This window comes from Glycine soja, chromosome 12 (genome assembly GCF_004193775.1).
Source record: "Glycine soja cultivar W05 chromosome 12, ASM419377v2, whole genome shotgun sequence".
Classification (NCBI taxonomy): domain Eukaryota; kingdom Viridiplantae; phylum Streptophyta; class Magnoliopsida; order Fabales; family Fabaceae; genus Glycine; species Glycine soja.
The window spans coordinates 2,973,830-2,997,381 of NC_041013.1; the positions used below are offsets into that span (position 1 = coordinate 2,973,830).

General features: G+C 26.8%; 1 protein-coding gene across 1 annotated transcript; it reads right to left on the bottom strand.

Annotated features, from left to right (window-relative positions):
- Nucleotides 1-8,939: 8,939 nt before the first annotated feature.
- On the bottom strand, nt 8,940-10,409 carry LOC114380077 (bZIP transcription factor 11-like). The gene has a single exon (XM_028339000.1). It carries the CDS (start codon nt 9,666-9,668, stop codon nt 9,186-9,188), a length of 483 nt encoding a protein of 160 aa, XP_028194801.1. The 5' UTR covers nt 9,669-10,409; the 3' UTR covers nt 8,940-9,185.
- Between the last annotated feature and the right edge of the window lie 13,143 nt (nt 10,410-23,552).

The window sequence follows — 23,552 nt, forward strand, 5'->3', positions numbered from 1 at the left end:
GAAAACTTGCCATCCATTTATCTACTCCAGATGTCCCCTCTCCCACTTCTAGAAATGTTAGGTGTTAATTTGATTACATATCACGACAACATTTTCATTTAACCTATATATCATACATTGTTTATAATAACTCTTGTCTCCTTTTATTCTTCATTTTTTATTTGGGGAATAGTGCACCTCATTCATCTTTAAGAAATTAACTATTCTAGATCACTCTAGCTAATGCCACCCGTATAACATACTTCAATCTGTTCCCAACAAAAAACGAATCTCCCACAAAATAAACTCTTTGACATGGTTGGCCATCATCACATGCTGGCTGGCCACATGCTCTCCCTCTTTGACATAAATAAGTGTACTAAATTAACTTTTGTAACATGCAATGAAAACCAAAAAGAAGAAGGCATCGTGGGAGATTTCCTCATACTTGTCCCCTCTATTCACATGTTGGACGACCTATATTAATAATATAAGCTCCATACTTACTTTTTCTTCCAGACTTGGGAAAAATATAAATCAACTTCCAACCTTATTATTTTTAAGATTTCAATTTTTATACACTAATAATATAAAAAAAATATTATCAATCCATAAAAATTCTGGTAAGTACGATTTTTAAACTATTTATTATAAAAGTAAATAAATTTATCATATCATAAATAATAAGTTATGATTAAATGTCAACATAAAATTTTCGTGCATTATTAATACATAAATTATTTTCTCTCTCTTTTTTCAATGTTATTTCATCTGTGTTCTTTTGAACTTGTTAAGCATGACAAAATTTTGAAATATAAACATGGGATCTCAATCTCACGTCTTCTTTTTATATGTTGTTTACAGTCGAGCAAATTATGAGAATCGGCTAGACCCATGATACTTTTGTGCTTAGCCTAAATATTGCATGTGTGGGATTCTTATTGGTTACGTTTTTTTACTTAAAAACAAAGAAGCAGATGTGCCAATCATTTTTCTCCAGATTTACAACTTAAGGTCTACGCTTCTAGAAAGGAATAATACCTAGACAAATAAAAAACAAGTGGCAAAATAACATAACTTAATTATCATGTATTTTTCACCGTAGTGCCTTCATATTTTCTTTTATATGAACGGTTCCAAATGCTGGATAGTTGAGAACTAGAGAAGCTTTATAAATCTAATGAGGCATTATTTTGTAAGCACTTTCATGTATGTAGTTTCCATTTCGTTCCTTAGAGAGCAATCTAGCTTGCATCTCCCCCACATAATAATTAATATAGTACCATAGAGCATCGCAAAAAGAAATTGATGCCCACCATTCTTTTCATTTTCCTTTTGCATCTTGGGAATTATTCTTTCCATTTGAATGCATGCAGTTAAGAGGAGGAGTACAAGTTCTCAATCGATCAAAGAAAGAAAAAGATATACGGATCCTCACTTATAAAAGAAATATGGATAAGAGATTTTATTCTTTATTACAAATTGAAAATTTCAGATAATTCCAAACAACAGATTATAGTTCCATGTTTCTTTTGAAAGTTTCGAATTATTCTCCCAAATCTGTTGTCAACCCTCCATTGGAAATCTTGTTGTATTCAGAGAAATATATGCCAATCTAACTATAGACACTATGGGTCCCTTCTACATATCTTAAGCTTCTAGCTCGATAACTTTATGGATCATTGGAGAAAAAAAAAGCAACTTAAGAGATATGCAGCTTCCTCTAACCACAATAGAAAAATATCTCATACCTTTTTTTTACAAATAAAAAATAAAAAATTGCCTTGATATAATTACTGTGTGGAATGTCTCCTTTAAACTATTGTGGATAATTACTGTGTGGAATGTCTCCTTTTTTTTACAAAAAAAAAAAAAAACTTTTTGCCTTGATATAATTACTGTTTTTCTTTCTTCAGTGGTGGCTACTGCTATTCTTTGGCCGCCACTCAACCATGATAGTCAATCCAAGGCTACACCATTCTTCATAACAAAAAATAAAAACAGTTAATAGTATAATTTTGTCACACGTTTTTAGATTCTACCACTTTAACCGACCTTTATTAGCAAAATGTGACTTCTTGGCACTCCTTTGCAATTTGCATGCCTTTTCACTCCAACTAACACCAATTCCATTGTTGACATTTTTTTTTATTACAAGCAAGCGAAATTCTTTCCCATCTCACCTTCTGGTTTTTGAATAGATTATGCCTAATGCCCAACTCAAATTAATCTAAGACCTGCTACTATTAAATGTTACACTTACACATACACACATTTATTATTGTGAGTTTTTCTATGGAGTTTGTTTTTCCTTACTTAAGTAACCAAATACCTCTATAAGTAATCACATTATCACTCATGTTCTAACCTCAAGTACTCTATAACATTAGGATCACTGCATCTAGGTATTGCTCACTTTGATATTAATTTGAGCCTCACCGTTAAATGAGAAAGGTATTTATAAATTGTCATTGATATCAACTCTTATGCAATTAATATGAGACTTTTGGAAACACCTAAACAGTTTCGGGACCAGGCACAAAAAATCCGGACCACCAACTTCTATACTTCGACAGAACAAAGTGAAAGTAGAGTTAGAAGTGTGAACTCAAGCATGCTAGGAACAACTTAATTGTTTGTTTCTTGGTTCGCATGTGTAATTATTTTAGTTTTATTAGGGCATTCAAATTCCTCCAATGGCCAATTTGTCATTTCTATTTTCAAAAGAAATGCTTAATTGCGGGTAATGCTTTGGTCTGTTTCGAAGTCGTGAGGGTTGACAACAATGAACAATCTGTAATTGTTACTCTCTAAAAGAAGATTATATAAATAAGGAAACTTGTGTAGGTGGCCACGAGACCATAGTTTTTAATTATCAATGATCGGTGACTAAAACATTGACAACTCTCTAGTCGACCCCTTACAATGTTTTTGTTTTTAGTGGAAGAAAAATGTGGGCATTCAAAGACAAAGATAGTGATTGAATTTTTTTAAAAAGATCTCTTAATTATTGTGTTTTGTTTCTTTTCATTGTTTAAGACGGAGAAGTGCATTGGAATCTTATGGAAACTAGAGCCTCAATTTTTTAAGTATTAAAAATCAAATTGGAGCCATTTTGGCATGTTACTTACCCGCTTCTTTTGTTCTAAGCGCAGTAAAATACAATTAATAATTTTTAATTTGTTGTAAACTAGACTACTATTAAAAATATTAAAATAAAAATTCAAATATTATCTCTCCCCAAACATTAATTTCACATCCAATTTAGTTTAGTTTACAACAAATTAAAAATTAAAATACTCTCTCTTATTAATTCTATTTTAGTGGTTTAGTTTGACTACAAAATTGAAGCTATACTTTTTAATTACAAAAAATTATTAAATAATCATAACTACAAGTTAATCCTTAAGCGCCGTAAATACTCTTTTAAAATTCTACTTCACTAAAAATCTACTAATTAAAATATTAAAATAAAAAATCCAAATATTCTCTCTCTCTCTGAACATTAATTTCACATCCGACCAACAAAAAATAGGAATATATATCAAGTGTTATATCATTTAATAATTTATTTTATTTTAAAACTATTTAATACTCAATATTATATATATATATAATTGACATATTTTAAAATATATATAAAATAAAAATTCTTTAATTATATACTTATGTTTGTTGAATAGGGATAAAATTTAACATAAACAATTAAAGTAATATTCTCTCTTTAAATCTATATATATGCGTATGCGAATACAAATGAAAAAAGGTTTGGAACCCTTGACCATGTAGTCTTAAGTTCAATCATGAGATTTTATATGTATGGGAAAAAAAACTTTGTAAAAGACTTATTATTTTAATGTCTAACCCATCTAACTAATCTCGGATACGAGAATACTATAAGAAACAAATACATATGTTAAGTTTAATGGTTTAAAAAATTCTTCAGATATTAACTTTTATTTTTAAATCTTTCAAATAATTTATACTTTTAATATTTCTTAAACTCGCAAATATTTAAAAATAAAACTAAAGATTCTAAAGTTTTATGCAGAAAAAAATGATAGAATTTATTGTAATGGCTAAAAAAAAGAAGCTATATATATATATATTAAAGGATCACGTATTGATCATTATAGAAGTATAAAAATACAATTCAACCTTTAAGAAGCAAATGGAATACGTCTTAAGAATTTCTGTTTTAACTGATAATTGCGTTGTTTTTAAATGAATTTCATACCATTTTTAATTTCATACGGAAGTTAATTCGATCTTTACACGAGACTATCACCATGCACATGAAATCTGTGAAAACAAAACAGTCATGCATGTGTGTTGTTTGTGTGTGTGCGTGTAAGCATTTTTTGCCCCTCATTTCACACTCTTAATTTCTTCCTTTCCGTATTAGAGTGTCTTTCGGCTACCTGGTTTAGTTAACGAAGTTTTCTAATTTCTAATGATTTCTATGTACGTTCTTAGAAGAAGAAAAAAAATGGATATGGATCCCATCTTTGTCAGAAATTTAACAAAAATTATAAAATTGTTACAACCTTTTCCTTATAAAAAGGTGATCTTCTATGACTATGAGCCAATATGAAAATAAGAAACAGTTTGTGTACGTAAAAGCAAGTTTAAGTATATAAAAACTTCAGTCTGTATCCAAAAAATTAAAAAAGAACAACAACAAGAAGCTTTATATTGATATATCTAGGTGTGATAAACATTTCTCATATGCTTTGAACAAAAACGACGTCATAACTAGAAGATGGCGTGCTAACTTTTCCTTTCTTAGCTAGGCATTAACTCCAATCTCCAGCACTAAGCAGCCTTTGCTATGTTTTGCATAAAGCTCTCTCTCTCTCTCTCTATTTTTAAAAAGAGACACTCATAATAACTATGGTATACAAAGAGGAGGAGAGAGAAAATAAGAAAATGAAAATTGGGCAAAATACATTGTGGAAAGTCAAAATTGTCTACTTACAATTTACATCTTGCAATTACATGGTAATGATCCAATGAATATTGACTAAAATTAAAATGTTGCTGCTATTTATTTTAAATTTATATATGCAACGTACATGTGTTTTATCAAAATTTGTAAATATTTCTATAGGAGAGAAATATTCAAAATACTTTTTCATATGATACTGTTATGTAAAATTTAATACGTACGAGAGGATTTATTTCTGCAAGATAAATTAGTCTCAATGGTTGTTTTCATAATTAAAGATCATCATTTTTTCTGCGGTGTGTAAAAATCATAAAAAAATATCAATACAAAATTATAAATACTTTGGTTGGTTGCTAGATTACCATAGCTGTTGCAAACTTGGAAAAAGAAAAATCATCAAATTTATAACAAAGAAACAAAATGTCGAAAATACTTTTTGCAGCTACAAATTTTTCCCACTTTTAAGATGAAGAAACTACTAAAAACTAATTAAGGCTATGGTTGGGTAATTGTTTGGCCTTCTCCAACATACTTTTACTTTAGTGAACTTAGATTATTAATAAGTTTGGTTGTCTCTCAAATAATTTTTTCACCTATGTTGGATACTAAATTGACTTTCAGTTCAAAGCAAACATATAGGTTGCTTTTAAAAAGTTCAGTTTTAAGTTAAGAAAATCTAATGAAAAATATTAAATGTCATCAATATTACATTACTTCCTTTTTTTTACTCACTATGTATTTTGTCTTACTCCCGTATATTTAAAATTTATTAATTATACATTATTAGTGTAAATTTACATTGTGATCAACTACAAACTACTATTAATTATATGATTTTTAAGATAATTATCATAAAAATTAACAAATTTATTACACATGTTAGATTATGATTAGATAATAATATAAAACTAATCTTACAATCATCAATGCTTAAACTATTTTTTCTTTTAAGTAAGAAAAAAAGTTATGAAATATAAAATGATTTTAAATTATCATTTAATTAAAAACTATCACATATAATAAATTTATTAATTTTTATAATAATTAATTTTAAAATAATATCAATAATAATGTGTGATATCAATAATAATGTGTGATTAAATAAGTAGTGTATATATAGTTACGATTAATATGTCATCATTAAACTCTTAAAGTAATTATACATTCAAAAATACTTTTGATTAATAATATAAACAAATTTATAGTATAAAAATCTTAAGATATATTATGATGTTATGTCGGAAAGTATGAACTGAATTTTGGCAATCTGCATATGAGTAGTCACATGCTTGATGTCACTTTCTATTAACTTAATAAGATTCAGGTAAGGGTCACACATATGCAAACCATGTCTTCAGTTCTGAGCCATATTTTTGGGAGGATCAAAATTCTGAGGTTCCAATTAACTCCATGTCCTTAGATTCTTCCTTGATCAGTTTCTCAGAAAACTTTGCTCCTTGCACGTGGATCTTGTACCCTCGCAACATGGGCGCACCCATCTTGCTCTCTCCTCAAAACATGCATCTTTATAACCTTCCAATAGCTTGGCCGAGCAACTTTTTAAACCAAAGTTCCAGCTTTTAATTACTTTAATTTTTTGTTGTCACTTTACCTCTTTAATATTAAGTTTATATGTGTTTCTTTCCTTAGACAAACCGAAAGGAAAATATTGAGAATGGTAGAGCTGAAATGTCTTGTGTATGAAACTTAACCTAAGAGCAGTGGCTAGGACAATAATAATGGCTCTCAGTTGGAGCCAGACATAGAGCAGACTCACTATCCATATCCGATCGAAAATGTTTTTGTGTACATTTCTGTTTTAAAGGAATTCCTTCCAAACTGCAGCTACTATTACGAGGAGAAAAGTGACCAAGGGGCACCTCGATCGCCCAACTCTTTAATATGCTATTCATGTCCTTTTCTTTTGCTGGAAATTTTTGGACTTTTTCTTCAATTAAGATACGTATTTCCGGAGATTACACGAGGCCTCTAGAAAATGCTAACACATTTCTATTAATCTCTTTTTGAAATCATAAAATATGTTACTTAGTATTGACAGCTTTTATTTTTCCTGTGTTGTACTAGTATTATGACGACACCTACACTCTTAAACCCTTCACACTAGCGTGATCTTTATGAGTTTATATTTACGGCTTTTACTATTATCTTAAATTCGTTAACTAAAAAGCAAATTAATTGTAAATAAAGATTATTAACTTGACTTGAGTAGAGACTATTTTGATAGCCAATGTGTTCATTTGAGTAAAATTGAACTTAGTTATCTTAATTAATAAGGTCTCAATTCAAATTTTATCAGTGAAAAAAACATAATTAGAAGGAAAAAATATTTTAAAAATAATTAGTCGGGGTTAGAATGAATTGAGACAAAGGAAAAGAGAAATAGAAAAAATAAGATAAAAAAGAAAGTGATAGATAAAATAAGTGAAAAAAAGATAAAGATAAAAAAATTAGTAAGGAAGTAAGATGAAAAAGAAAGTAGATATATATTTATAATAATTATTAATCATATTAATTATTTTATTCTCTTTCTTTAGATTACCCAAGAGGGATGAATAATTTCTTTTCTTTGAGAAATGTCCTTTTTTTTCCTTAAACATGTCATTGATACAAGATTTCACTTGATTTTTAATTTAATTAAAAAAATTAATTGATATTTTTAATGAAAATTTCTTTTTTAATTATATTTTTCTTTATTTATAAGATTTAATGAAATTAAGTTCTTTAGAAAAGAGAAATGTGTTATTTATACTGTTCACACGAATTTATTTTAATAACTTAAAAAGTTCTCATAATAAAATCATGAATCACTTTTATAAATATATGCAAGCAATCCTAATCACTCCCAATACCAAGAGAATCAAAATTCAAAGTTTCTTATCTCGACTATTGCAAAAGTAATATACGTAAGATCAATTGTTTGAATAAAAAAAAAAATTGAATCCCTACGCACATTTAGTTTAACTTTAATAACTATTATATTATTATATAACTTTCAATAAGATAATATTTTTTAAAAAAATTTATTGTTGAATTCAAAAATTTTTTCATATAAATTATGCATTATGCATGTATATATAAAATTTCATATTAATTCAAAATCATAAAATTCACGTAATATAAATATTTTAAAATATATTAAAATATGAATTATTTGATTACTTTTTTATTATTTAATTTTGATAAAATTTGATATAAAATATTTTAATAATATATAAATATAATTCAATGATTAAATAAATAAAAATCACATTTTATATTAAGTTATAAAATAATATAATAATTATCAAAATTAAATCAATAGTTGAAAGTTGATTTTTTTATATAAAAAAGTTTGCCGAGTAAAGTATCTGAAAGAGTAAAGTTGGCCTAATGCTAATACCAAATAATTCACATAACAATCAACTTCATCGGAAAGTTGCGTTTCAACTTGGCCAGCTTATTATCATCAGTCTCTTCAAGAAGCGGTTTAGTTTTGCACCTTATAGTGGGACGAAAGAGAACATCTTCGGAAAATACCACAATACCAAGAGACATAACCGTGATTAGACGATTTCACAAATCATATATGTCCAGGTTCAATGGAAAAATTACTATTGGCAATGAATTCAACTTTGTCCACTTCCACAACCATGCAACAGCAATTGCAAAATTGTCTACCATCTCAAAAAAGTTTAGTCAAATAAACACCCATTTCAACATACTAATTACATTTTGTCAAAAAAAAAACATACTAATTACATCAGATTAACAATCAATAATCCTAAATTCAATAACTACATTAAAAGTTAGACTAAAAAATTTAATTATCCAGAATAATCCTAATTAAAGTAAATAAGATTGTACCATACCCAGAATGTAAGATTAACCTATAGTTGAAAAATGACAAAGAGAGAAAAAAAAAAGATAAAAAATGCAAGTTAAAATCTCTTCAAATAATCTTTCTAATAAAAATTAATATTTATTCATAAAAAAACAAAAAATAAAAAGAATATCAAGACAGAGAAGTAGGTCAATATTATTATTATAATAATATAGGAAAGGAGGGTGACAAATTACAGTAATGGCCCATGCCACATTTACAGAACCAGCACCCAACAATCCCATCAGTTTTACGATACACATTCATTATTATTATTCCTTATCACCATATGGTAGTGATTACAATTTCTCAACAGACTCAAACCTAGAAGAAGAAGAAGAAATCCTCATCAAATCTCAGACTCAGAGACCATGGATCTCAATACTGCAATATATCCGCAGAAGCCATAATAGGGTGGTTCAGATACCCCATATTCAACGGGTTGAAGAAGCTATTATTATTAATTGGCTCAACGAAGGTGCTCGATGTTGCTGCTGCTCCAAAACCCGCCACAGTGGTGGCATTCAACACGTCAACGATCTCATTCAGAGACTCTAACCTGTGACTAAGCTCACCCACCTGAGCCCTAAGCACCGAGTTCTCAGCCTCAACGCTCAGGTACTGTTGCGTGGTGATGTTGACGCTTGTGAGTATTTGTTGGTTCTCTTTTCTGAGCTGAGCCACTTGGGAAACAAGATCGTCCAAGTGCTTCTGCTTCCTCATGCGAGATCGCCGTGCAGATTCGCGGTTTGATATCATTCTCTTCCTCTTTCTCTGATCCATCACCGCCTGCAAATCCTCCTCAGAACCAGAGTTCTGAAGCAGAGATGACCCTGAAGATGTTCCACTTGAGGAAGCCATCTTTTATGATTTAATACAATTAATTGACACAATTGGCAGGACCAGGACCCAGACACTAACTAGACACAAACTCAGAAAAATAATATTGCAGATAGATTTTATTATATATGATGATGATAATAATAACTAGTAGTAGATGATTATTAGACTAAGGAAGGTTTAGAAATCATGAAACGTAGTACAACCAATAGAGGAAAGCAACTGAGAAGGATTGAACTAAATGGGTCCTGCGCCTAACAGTGGAATTGATCATACACCCGGAAAAGAAGATTTCACTGAGAATCGGATACATGAATCTCAAACATCAACAAGAAGATGTTGGACATTTAATTTTTGCACTTCTAATAGCTACTGCTTCGTTAGAAAAATAAAAATTTGAGTCAAACTCTCCTCAACCCAATTGAGAAAAGTTTCAAACTTTGGTGCTGAAAAATGGGATGGGAGGAGATTTGTTATATGGGGGGTTGAATTCGGTGGGTATTTGATATGGGGACTCAAGAGAGGACGATGCTGAAACTCAACATGTGGAAGAAAGGGTTGGTACAGAACAAGGGCACTCACGGACCATAGGATATATATGAAATATCTATATATCTTACAGGCTAGCTATCTAGAAAGTGTGATAGGAAAGAGGGAGAGAGTGGAAGAGAGGACTCTGTGTGATTCAAGCGGGGAATTTATAGAACTAAAAAAGCCAACAAGTTGGTGAAATTAATTAATTATCAATTATGAAATCCGAGACAAGAAACAAAGTAAGCTCTAATTTACTTTGGGATCACTTCATGGGAAAATAAGTTGAAAAGCTTTTTTATTATAAAAAAGTGTATGAGAGAGAAAGAGAGATCGTTTTAAAGGTTGATTATTATTCGTGGAAGGTGAGAAGTAAAATTATAGGAGGGGAAGAGAAGAGAAGAGACTACGAGAGAAGACACCACAAGTGTCCAGAGATACAGCTGGGAACCAACAATCACAGAAAAATGCATCACGATAGTTCAAGATACATCCAAAAGTAGCATCAGACTCTCACTCTCACAACAGAACTGTTTTGGTAACTTGTATATGTATCCACTAACACCACCAGAGGTGTATTTTAGTTTTCAAACATACAAATATAGAATTATAAATTAACAGCACTTCCATTTTTATCCACGGCCACACACACACACACATATATATATAGAAATTATATTAGTTATAAAATTTTTACAGTATCAATTAATTAATGAGAAACTAATGTGTACGTTGTGCAACCAAGGAGCAGAAAATACTTGCAAAATCTTCACCAATAAGTTTCTAACTAATCACACAAATAAGCTTAAAATCACATTTTAATTCAAAATTTTAAGGCATTAATCGTGAGCTTTTTTTTTACTATGTTAATGAACTTTTTTATTCATACACTGTGTTCAATTTTATCTTTATATTTGAACTCCAACATAATGTTAGTGTAACTTTTTTTTTATAATTTCATAATTTATTGTACATTTATACTTTTAGTTTAATATATATGCACTGAGAGTTAAAATGTTATCTAATCACAAATTCTCTTTTATATTATTTAAAATAATTATTTTAAAAGTTAATAAATTTATTATATATAATGAATTGTGATTAGATAATTGTTTGGGCATAATTTTTTCTCTCTAATATTTTTCATAAATAATAATTTTATGAGTAATTTATTCCATAGAAAACAAATGTGAAAATAAAAGATATTTTAATTTAATTTAACTCACTTTATATAATTTCTAATAGGATAAAATAGTTAAGCAACAAAGTTTTCCATGCTTTGTAAGTGTTTTATAATTTAAGTAAATGAATGAATTTCTTTCTTTACAATCACATTTGTATGAATTATGCATCAGTCTTATTAGTGACTAATTTTTATTGAAAAGATTTAACTAATCACTTTTAATAAAATCTTAACTTTCATTCATATTTTTTTCATATTAAATCCGAAATTTTATTTAAGGAATTGAACTCAAATTAGTAACTTTAATGAATGAATATGAATGATTAATATAAAGTTAAAACAAATTAAAACAATAATTTGCTAGTTGAATTAGATTGAAAATAAATTTTAACATAAAACATTAAATATTATTTTAAAAAGTTGGAATTCAAAGAATTAATATTTTTAAAAATACAAAAAGATAATTACTAAGCAATAATAATAAAATAAGGTATCTTGAGAAAGAATAATGACAAACGACTTTATTCTTAAGAACAAATGTTTTATTTTATTATAGAAAAAAAAGTATCTTGTATTTATATATCGTATATTTTTTTTTTACAATAACTTACTTGAATTTGATGATATAATAATGGTGTAAGAAAATATGAGGATAGAAATACTGCAACAGAAATTATTCTAGCAGGTAAAGTTGGGCTAAGTAACTTGTTCCATCTTTTTCACTTGTCGACCCCCACAGCCAGCGTGAAAGGACTCTCTGATAAGACAATGAACTGTCGGAAGAATTAAATGGCTCCGTGAAATTATTAAATACTTCCTTTATTTTTAAATAAAAAAATATTGTTAATTTAAAAGGTTAATTAATAATATTTAATTTCATCAATCTAAATTAAAAGTTATTTTTTAAATTATCTTTCAATGGATTAATATAAAAAAAGAAAGAATCACTGAAAAGAAAAATTTAATTAAATAAATATTATTTTAAAAATAATAACATTAAATAATATAAAACAAAACTAGTTGAGATTTATTTATATTTAAAATATGTGTGATTATTTTTTAAATAGTTAATATTAACTATTAATATTAATAGTTAATATTTATTAATAAAAAAGTTTATTAATAGTGATAAAGAGATTATTTACTAACCTAAAATATTAATAGTTAATATTTATTAATAAAAAAATATTACAAACATTACATTTTTTTATTTACATTTATAGCTTTGAACCTCCGGTTAGTTTTTAATGGCTTAGTTTCCACTGACTTATACAGTATTAAATTCATATTTTATAATTTATAAGAATAAATTTTTATATTATTTTAACTTTTATATATTATTAATTATTTAATTTAAATTTTAATAAATATATGTTAATAGATATGTAAACAAATATTTAAATATATTTTTATATACCCACTTCATATAATTATTATTATTATTAATAAGGTATTGTCCTAGGATCTACTACACTTTGGTGATATCTTGTTTGTGTTTTCTTTTGATATTTTTTTTAAAAAAAAATTGATTGAATTCATTTTCTTATTATTATTTTTATTATGTCATTAGTATGAAGTATCTAATGACTTTATTAATGATTAATTTTTATAAAAAAAATTAATATTTATCCATGTGATAAAACCTTTTTTTCTAATATAATTTTAAATTAAATTAATTAAATATGTTAAAATTATGATATATATGAAAATATTTTAAGCATAAGGTCAAATTATTAGAAATAAGGATAAAGATTAATAGAATCATTTAGATATATTATAGATATGATGCGGTTTAATTTGTTTAAAGTATTAATAATATATCTAATAATTTATAAATTGGTTCAAATAAATCTTTGTTTAATTTTTTAAATAATATTATATTAATTATACTACTTAAATTAAAAAATTTAATATTTTAAATAAATTTACGACTAATATATGCAATAGTTGTCATATATACAATTTTTTAAAATAAAAAATTAATAATTTTTTATGATTAATATTTGTAATAATTGATTGATTATATTTTTTAAAAAAAGTATTATAAACCTAAATCAATAATAATAAATATTATTTTTAAGTATTTTTGGTAATTGTATTAATATATATAAGAAACATAATTATTTTGTTGTCAACATAAATATTGTAAACTAATTTATATTTAAGGTAATAATATTATTTAATAATCCGTATCAGAGATTATGTGTAAAAATTAAGGTAATTATATTATTTGATAATTTATATTTATCCATTATTGTTTTTTACATTAATAATTAATAATAATATTTAACATAATATAATAATTTATTATCATGAATATCATTACAATACATAAATACTATAAATTATTAAATAATAAAATATAAAGTAATGATAATAAACATAAATTATGAACAAAAACTCTATTATTATTAGTTTGAAACGTTCAAATCATAGAAATCTTAGATATCATAATTTTGTTGATTATGTATTAAAATATATATTATTATTATTCATTAATAATAGGAATCAGAATTATACTTTTAGTTTTAGTTTTGAATGCTTTAATCATAAAGAATTGACCAGTAAAATTTATTACTATAAATTTTATAAATTAGTTTGAATTAAAATATATGCTTGTATTATTAGGTCCAATATTCAAATCATAAAAATCATACAAAACATAACTTTTTAATTCAAACATTGTTTTAGACAATTTAATAATTATTATGTATTTTTTTATTTTAACATAGAAGAATAAAACAATTAAAACAAATATTCAAACCGGTTGCATTTAATGAAGAAAAATAAAATAATTAAAATAAATATTTGAATTGATTGCATTTAATTGAAAAGTAAAAAATATGAGATTGTCACGTAACATAATTTCATAGATTAAAATCTCTTTTTTATAATATATATATATATATATATATATATATATATATATATATATATGCCAAGCTTTATGTTTTATACGAATATTAAATTCATATTTTATAATTTATAGAATTAATTTTTATTATATTTTTTAGTATGATTTATTTATTATTTTAAATTTATTACTTTATTAGTGTCCGAGTTTAATCTACATTTTTATATTATTTTATTTTGAATATTAATTATCTTAAAATAAAATCCATTCAACCAAAAACTTTAAAATATCATTTTTTATGATTAAGATGTGTTATATTTTAATGATTAACATTGCTAATTTCAGTATAAAAAAATATTAAATGTTAATGAGAAGAAATCTCAAGTAATATAATTCTTAAATTTTTCAATTTTGAAAAACGATGCTCATATAATTTGAATTAGAGTATACTTATGTTATCAATTTTATATTATTTTACTTATGATGATTTAACATGCATATTTGGTACCAATAATACTTGTTTCATGTGTTATTTAATGTCACTTTTTGACGTATCAATTTAAAATTATTTTGCAAATTAGAATTGCTTTAATTACCAATTCTGAATATTTTTTAATTTATTTATTGTCTTTTTGAATTGATATTTCTAATAATGCATTAATAATATTGAATATATATTGAATCAATCAAGCCTGCTTGGCGAACATAAACCTTTGACTCGTTGATTCATACTCAATCTGACTTCTTCCGGATCGACTTGTCTGTTACCGTAGTCCTTGACCTCCTCAAGCCTTACCTCAAGGTAACAACACCCTCAGGATTTATCATATCAAATAATTTAAAATTTAATGTAATTATTAAGAGAATGATCAAAAAAATTAATTATTAATTAATTTGAATCCGTCAATATATATATATATATATATATATATATATATATATCATATCAATTAATTTAATTTAAGATTTAATAAAATGATTAAATCAATTTAATAGAATAAATATAAAATCTTCATTAATTAATTAAATTATTTAAGAGAAATGAATATAGAATTGACACATGACATCATATCATAGAATTGATTTTTTTTTATAGTAAATATAATAGATGTGAAATATATTTAAGTTTTTTAATTTATATAAAAATTAATGATACTTAATTATATATGACATAAAAATTAATTGAGATTATAATAATTTCTCCAATCTCCCTTCTTCGCACAAGTAACTAATTTTTAGTGTTGGCAAGGAGTATCTCATGTGTACCACTTACACGATTACACCAAAAAAAAAAAAATAGAAAAAATAATTTATGGTATTCTTACGTGTTACTAATAATGTATCTGATAACTTAATAATTATAATTCAATTGACAAAATATATGTTGAAACTGTAAGAGATAATTTAAGTTTAATTTTCACATAATACATTATAACTAATTTAAATAAATCAAAATTTGTAAAATATCTTAGGGTCTCACCACTAGAGGGCCAAAGAACTTAATTTTAATTATGATAGTTATAACAAAATAATGTATTGGATAGAAGAAAAATAAAAGATGAGAGAAGTAAAAAGGCGCAAGAGCTATTAATTATTTTAACTCTATTTCTCAAGTATTTTGACTCATTCATTTATTTATTTTCTATTTCTTCTTTATTTATCTTAAACCAAACAATTTTTTTAATTTTATTTCTTATTTATTTTCATTCACTTTTTTTTAGAAACACTTTTTTCTACTTTTCGTTCATCCTATTTCTCACCCATTTCTTTCTTTTCTAGGACTTACATGTTATGTTCAATTTTTTCAAAAGAAAATTAGTAGGAATCATTCGTTTATTTATTCTCAAACATGTATGATCATTTATTTTTTTAATATTTAAAAACATCAAAAACAGTTATAATTAATAATTAACAGACACAAAAAAATAAATTTTATGAAATAAAAATATTATTTATTATTTTAATATGCATATTTTAAGTGATATTTGAATAAAAACCTTAATTGTTTAAAAAATGAATAGTAAATAATTTTATATGTATATTGTAACGAATATTCATTCATTATATATCTTTTATTTTTAAATGGACTCAATTTTTTAAACAAAGTCTCATATCCAAAATCTTGTAAATGAAAAAAAAAATATTTAAGTATAAAAACTTTATTAGAAGTGATTAACTAAATTATCCGATATTAATTACTGATAAAATTTGTAAATACTTTGTATTAATAATATGATCACTAAACAATATATTAATTTATTTTGTTAATTAATATGTTTTTTTTTGCTTAATATAGAACCACACTCCTAACTGATTTTTTTTTTAATTATGACATTGATGCATAATATCTATTAGATTTGCTAACAATTAATTTATGTCGAAGAACTGATTGATAATATTTAATGAAATCTCTTTATATTTTTTTTTTCATAAACAAGAGGCAAATATGATATCTTATAAAAACCAAATTAATGACCCCCCAGAATAACGGTACCAACAAAGATTAAATTGATAGTGGTAATTGGTAAAAAGTATATCATACTTTATTTTGTTAATTAATACTACATGTCAAAGACACTTGTGAGCATTTTCTTTTTAAATGGATCTCTATAGGCTAAAGTCAATATTAAACCAAAGTAACTACTGGTGGTAGAGTTTTTTAGTTGCAAAATTTTTCGTCATTCGGATAAAATTATCTTACAATTCTTTTATCGTGCACTATATCCGATTGCGCCGTTTTTTTCAATTATTTTAAATAATTAAAAATATAAAGAAATATTATAAATATAATACCCATTTTCTCTTTTACTATCTTTTATTATATTTTCTCCATCTCACTTTTTTTAATTTGTTGGTGTCAAGAAGATATTATTGGTGTGATTCAATTTTCCTTTTTGTTAACCAAGAGGTATACGAGGATTTTTATTTGACATCTAATTACTCTCTTATCACTAGGTCAATCCATTTTTATGATTTTTTAAAAACATGTGTTTCAATCAATGCTTTTTCTTATAAAAACAACACAAAAAATAGGTCTTAAATACAAATGGCACATGGAAGTGATTAAACTAAGAAAATTAAAAATATAACGCGTGTTTCTATTTATCTATTTATTTATCTTTCTCCATATATTATAAAAACACTTAATTAACAAAATCAGCCTTTGACATAGAGAAATACTAAGGGTATATGTTTGGATTAAAGTTTAAAGGTAGTTTTACAAATATATGATTATGAATTTTAATACACTGAAAAAACAAAAGAAAAAAATATTGCTTTCGAAATAGTTTTTTTTTTAACTATACCGACATTTAATCGAAACGTAATCTAAGTTTGAAAGAATTTATCCACATCCAATTACCATCATCATTTGTTTTGACGAAAATTCACCAAAAAATAAATTTGTTTTGACGAAATGGACAAAAACATCAGTTTTTCAATGTACAACTATAAAATAGTACGAAAAATTGTTATATTAGCTACGAGAAATTTGAGCAAATATTTAGTTTTTTTCTTCAAATACATCTTTTGTCTCCAATATTTTTTCAACATACACTAGTTTCTATTTTATTACCCAATATTTCAGGGTATTTCTATGAATGGGTCAATTGTAAAACCAATCAACATCGCATTACAAAATATCAGCATGCACTCATGCATCAACTTCAAACCGAACATTTTTGCAGTCTAATTCCTATGCTAGATCCATCTTTGCTATCAAGAGCTCTAAAGATGGACATCACACACCTTTCAAGGGAGTTGCTTTCTCATTAATAAAATGTCCTTTTATGTTATGATGTATATCATCCACAGCCTACATGAATGATTTTTTGCTCATACAACATCATCATAATCTTTAATTCTTCACCACATTTTGATTCGATTTTTGTCACTTTGATGAAACTGCAAGCGTACAAGGAGGTTTTGCATGTTAACATCCATAAAAAAAGAAAAAAAATGTTTGAGAAAATGTTTTATTTTATAAATAACAAAATATTTTTACTTTATTTCATTGTTTAAACACTTAAAAACTGTAAAAATAACAAATTTATTTTTTATTGTTTTCTTTCTAAAATTAAAATAAAAAACAAAAACAACATTTCTATAACTCTTTATAAAATTAAAGAAAAAACGGAAATTTTTTTCTTAAACCAAACTAACCATGTCCAGAGTCTGAGACCAGAAATGTATTGTAGGGCCTTTCCTTGTGTGGCTGCCAAAAACATTTCTATCATGGCATGCTGATCACTACTCACTTAATATCATGCAATTTACAATTTTTTATCATCCATAAGTGGTTCTTAAATAGTTAGTAGTTAATTGAGTAAATATTCAATTTAATCTCTTAATTTATATATCCCTATGAGTTTAGTTCTTAAAACTAAGAAAAACTCAAATAAATATATAAAATTTCTTTTAAGTCCTCAAAAATAATTTTTTTTTCTTCAATTTAGTCCCTCATCTAGAGACTTAAGTGATTTTTATTTATCGGATTTTAATGAACAAAATAAGAAAAAAATGATTAATTTCATAAATATATTTAAGTTTTCTTTAATTTCAAAGACTAAATAAAAATAAAATATAAATTTAAGGACAAATGACTATCACATAATCATGGTCTCATGGAAGATATATTTACCTCATTAAATAGAGTTAACGTGAGAAACTAATTATAATGTGTTATTGATATAAAAAAATTATATTAACAATTAGATTAAAGTGACTTTAAATGTAATTGTTTTTCTTATTGATAAAAAAAAGTATTGGCTACATAATTTTACGTATTCTAATAGAAAAAAATTCTTTTAATTTTTTAATCAGTTTTTAGAACACCGCTTGATATTTATCTTTTTAATATAATTATATTATTACTATTATTATAAAATCAATAAAATTATAGTGTCATTTAATAATTGTAGAAGATAGTATAACACCCTCATTGTATTTTTTTAAACCACTATATTTATGATTTTTTTTGTTTTTTATAAAATTATGAGATATTCATACAAATTTTGATCTTTAGTCTAATTATAAAATTAATTTAAGACTTAATCACATTTTCTGGGTGACGCTTAAATTTCTTATTTTTCTCCAAAAATATATTTGAGGGATGACGAATTGCTGCATATAAAAATAATTGTCAATATTTTCTTTAAAAATAAAAAATAAAAAAGTAAAGAGTGCAGTTTGCAGTGCCGCACCGCACACATATGTCTGTCCAACTGTAACTGCAAGCGGGAAAAGGAAAAGCCTCGGATCCTCACGCGCTACTCCTGCACGCGAAATCAGGGATGTATGTGGTGCGCGTGACGGTTCCGGCAATGGTGGCGAGGAAGTGCCATTATCCACACGCAAGAGGCAGCGCTTAGACAACACACACGCTCTAAATGGCGCGAGTGTTTAGAACGCGCACCTTTTGGGATGCTAACAATAGACTTAGTAATGTTCTGACACGAGACACTTTTTGAAGTTGAGAAATTATTTAAATATTATAAAATGTATGTACGGATGGGATGTAGCCTCGGTTGGTGTGGCCTACCAATTAAATCTCGCTTTTTAGATTTGGGCCCCACCATCTTGCCTCTTAGCTTTCTATTTCATCCTCCAAACCCTGCATTTCCAATAATAACCTTGTTTTACTGCAGTCAGTAGCTTATTTTTTTGGATTAAACGTATTTTTAATCTTTGTTACGGTTGAAAAGTTCGTTTTTAGTTTTTTATTTTAAATATTGTACAGGACAATTGATAAATTCGACAGTTACTTGGTCAGTAGTGGTTATATACCATTTAATTCATCAACTTGATTAGTTACTCGGTTGGTAATAATTATTAGTTTTCCACGATCACCCATAATAATTAAAGAATCAATTAGTCAATGTAATTTCCTCAAAGTTAAACATATATAGATCCAAATAAAACACAACAAAATACATTTTAATTATTATATACACAAATACATAAATATCTTAGACTCAATAAATTGTTGAAGTTTTTTTACAATTACTTTCCCCGATATCACAAGTTGGCCGAAACATTTCAGAACTTGGTCATAGCTCAACACAACTCAGATGGAACATGCGCCCACTATGGCACCAAGGAAATTGTTTCCTTTGACCATGAGATGGTAGCAACAAGGAGAGACGATATCAGGTTATCTGCACGCTCCACCCAGGTGGAGACATCAACAATACAAGAAATCAGAGCACAAATGAAACAATTACGCAATAAAATTGAGGCTAACTTAAAGGTCTCGAGGCAAAAGCATGAAGCAGACATGCGGCGGTTAAGGGAGGAGAACGTGAACCTCAGGGCAAGACATGCCATCCATCATCCACCTCCACCACCCCCATCACTACTAACCCCACCACACTCTCCATCCTTTCAAGCACCCATCCATGCTGAAACGAGAAATCAGGAAAACCATACTCTGCTCTCCTCCTATAGTAATCGGGAGGAAACCCCAATCCACTCCAAACTTAGGTCCCTTAATATCCATAATGATGTCATTCACTTGCACTCATTTGTCGATGACATCATAGACATACCTCTACCCATAACCTAGAAGCCATTGAATATTGAAAGATATACAGTACATTAGATTTGGACGAACATATAGACGCATTTACCACTCAGGTAAACTTATATTCAAACAACGACGCAATGTTGTGCAAGGTCTTTCCCACCTTCCTTGAGGGACCAACGCGCTAATGCGGTACAAATGCTTACCCCCGCGATCTATTGATTCATTCACAACCTTAGCACAACGTTTCGAAGCACAATATGCAACTAGTTGTCCTCATCACACAACATTTGTAGCTTTGGTCAATTTGCGTCAAACTAATGACAAATCATTGTGATCATTTTATGGAGAGATGCGCGGTCGTCTATGTCAAAATTAGAGATCTTGACCTTGGTGTCACACTGTATTCCATGGTCACAACACTAAAACTTGGGTAATTCACCGACAGCCTCTATCGGAAGCAACCCAAAGATTTGGACGAACTTAGAGCAAGAGCCACAAGATATATCCAGATGGAGGAATTGTCTGCTTTCCGCAACCAAATATGTTTTGAAAGGTCATCCATAGGACCTGAAATGCAACTCACTTAAGGCTTTACTACAATTAAAACCAGATAGTGTATTCTTTTTCCAACTTCGATATTTTTTTCCCGCCTGTAAAAAAAGAGAGAAGGTTTTTACTAAAAAAGTTTTAACCAGACACATCTAAGTATCTTTGTAAAAGGATAATCCCTTATGAACTAAATCATTAATGAAATTCTTTAACATTAGACATTGTCAAAGTTTTATGTATGTTAATCTATTTTGTTATTTGCTAGTCTATTTAATAGTATATGCTGAGATTAGTTAATAATGACCATAGGTTAGATCCAAACCTCAACTTTTATAAGCATTTTTCAACAGGTCGGATATGAACCTCATCTTTTTAACCACTATAAAAATCACAATGAATTATACTCTGGCAATCTCGCTGCCGTCAACTAAAGTAATTTGTGACATAATTTTTGTGGTAGTAAAAAAATCATCACATTTTGTAATATATAGCTTTTATCTTTAGTAATTTTTTACGGCTAAAAATTACACGGCCTTTAACACTAGTTAATGGAATCGGTAGTTGACTTCAATTGTAACACATCTTATAAGATAGGAGACTAAAAATCAACAATTTTAAATAAAAAAATTAAAAATAAACTTTTTAATATTTACAGGACTAAAATAAAATATTTTTAAAGAAAAAACTAATTAAATCTTAAAATTATTTCTATTATCTTAATTAAAACATATGTCGATCATAATTATTTTATTTAATTCACATTAAAACATATATCAAACTTAATTACTATAATTAATAAAATTATACTCCCTTTGTTTCATTATAATTATAATTATCATATAAAAGAAAAAAATTATCATAAAATAATTATTATTTTAATTTTTTAATGTACTTTTAATTATTTTTTTAATTTATAATTATTATAATATTAATGGTGGATAATAAATCTATAATATAAGATTAATTTTATAAAATTATTTTTTTATTTATTTTTTATTTTTTATTGATATGTGTAAAATAACTTTTTAGCGACTATTTGATATTGGGTTTATTGGGATCTAGAAATCTTTTGTGATGAACTGGAAAACCTTCTTTGAATTTGTCCAAAATTTTTTAAATTCATTTATGTCTTGCAGGAGTGGCTTGTTTTGATTTTGGCGCATTTCATGTAACAAGATTGTATGGTCCTAGAATATGGGTGTCCGATCTTTATGGACTAAGGGGAAGGATACAATCCGCAAATCCCGCATGCCGCATGGAAGGTTTTCATCCTTTTGTTCATGGGATTACCATTATTTTGAGATAAAGAAAGTATATTTGAACATATGAAAATATATGGTTTAGCAATATTCAATGATATCTATACCCTCCTCTTTGCATTATTTTTTAGAAGTGCTAGAAAGTGAGGCTAGAATTAATATCTCATACAAAATATTCAAAGTTTCGAGCCCTTCTACTAAGTTAACTTTGATGGATATAAGTGACTTTTGAACATATACTTTTCAATAATTCGGTCAGTTAATAAGATATACGAGTGTTGTAATTTTTTTTTTATGTTTGTTTTTTATTTTTATGAATAAAAAATATTAAACCTCTAAAAAAACATTACCATATTCAAAATCCGTTTGAAAACTGGCCTGGACAAGGTTTTGTTTAAATTGAAAGACCGAAGATTGTGCATCATTAATACAGAGCATTATAGGGAGTGACCATAAACATCATTGTCGACAACATAGAATTGTCATTTTCTTGACAAATTGTCCCAGAGATGCTATTTTTGGTTTGGTACACTGTATTAAATGCAATAATATTTTTGTGTCAGCAAATCAGCATTGCCTTCACTGATAAGAAAAGCGTGCATAAATATAATATATTGGTGGTTGCAGTAGATGAGAAAGTGAAAGCCAAAATTGCCCCCTTTCTTTCTTCTGTCTCTCTTTTTCTCTTGACTGGCAATAGGTCTCTACCATGGTCCACTTTCTCCATTGTACGTTTTAATTACCAAATGCAAGGTCCTTAACATTCACGAGGTCTGAATAGATTAAAATCTATGACACTGGAGTGTTTGACCCTTAATCATAATTAAAAAGGTAAATTATCGAGATGCATGACACGAGGAGGTGAAACAAAAGAACATGAAGAAATCATTGGAACTGTTAATTATTACATCATTTATTTTAGAAAGTTTAGATCCCACTCGATCAGCATAGGAAGAAAAAATAATGGTGACGTGTAACAAATGTAAGCGACCCAAGATTTCAGTGG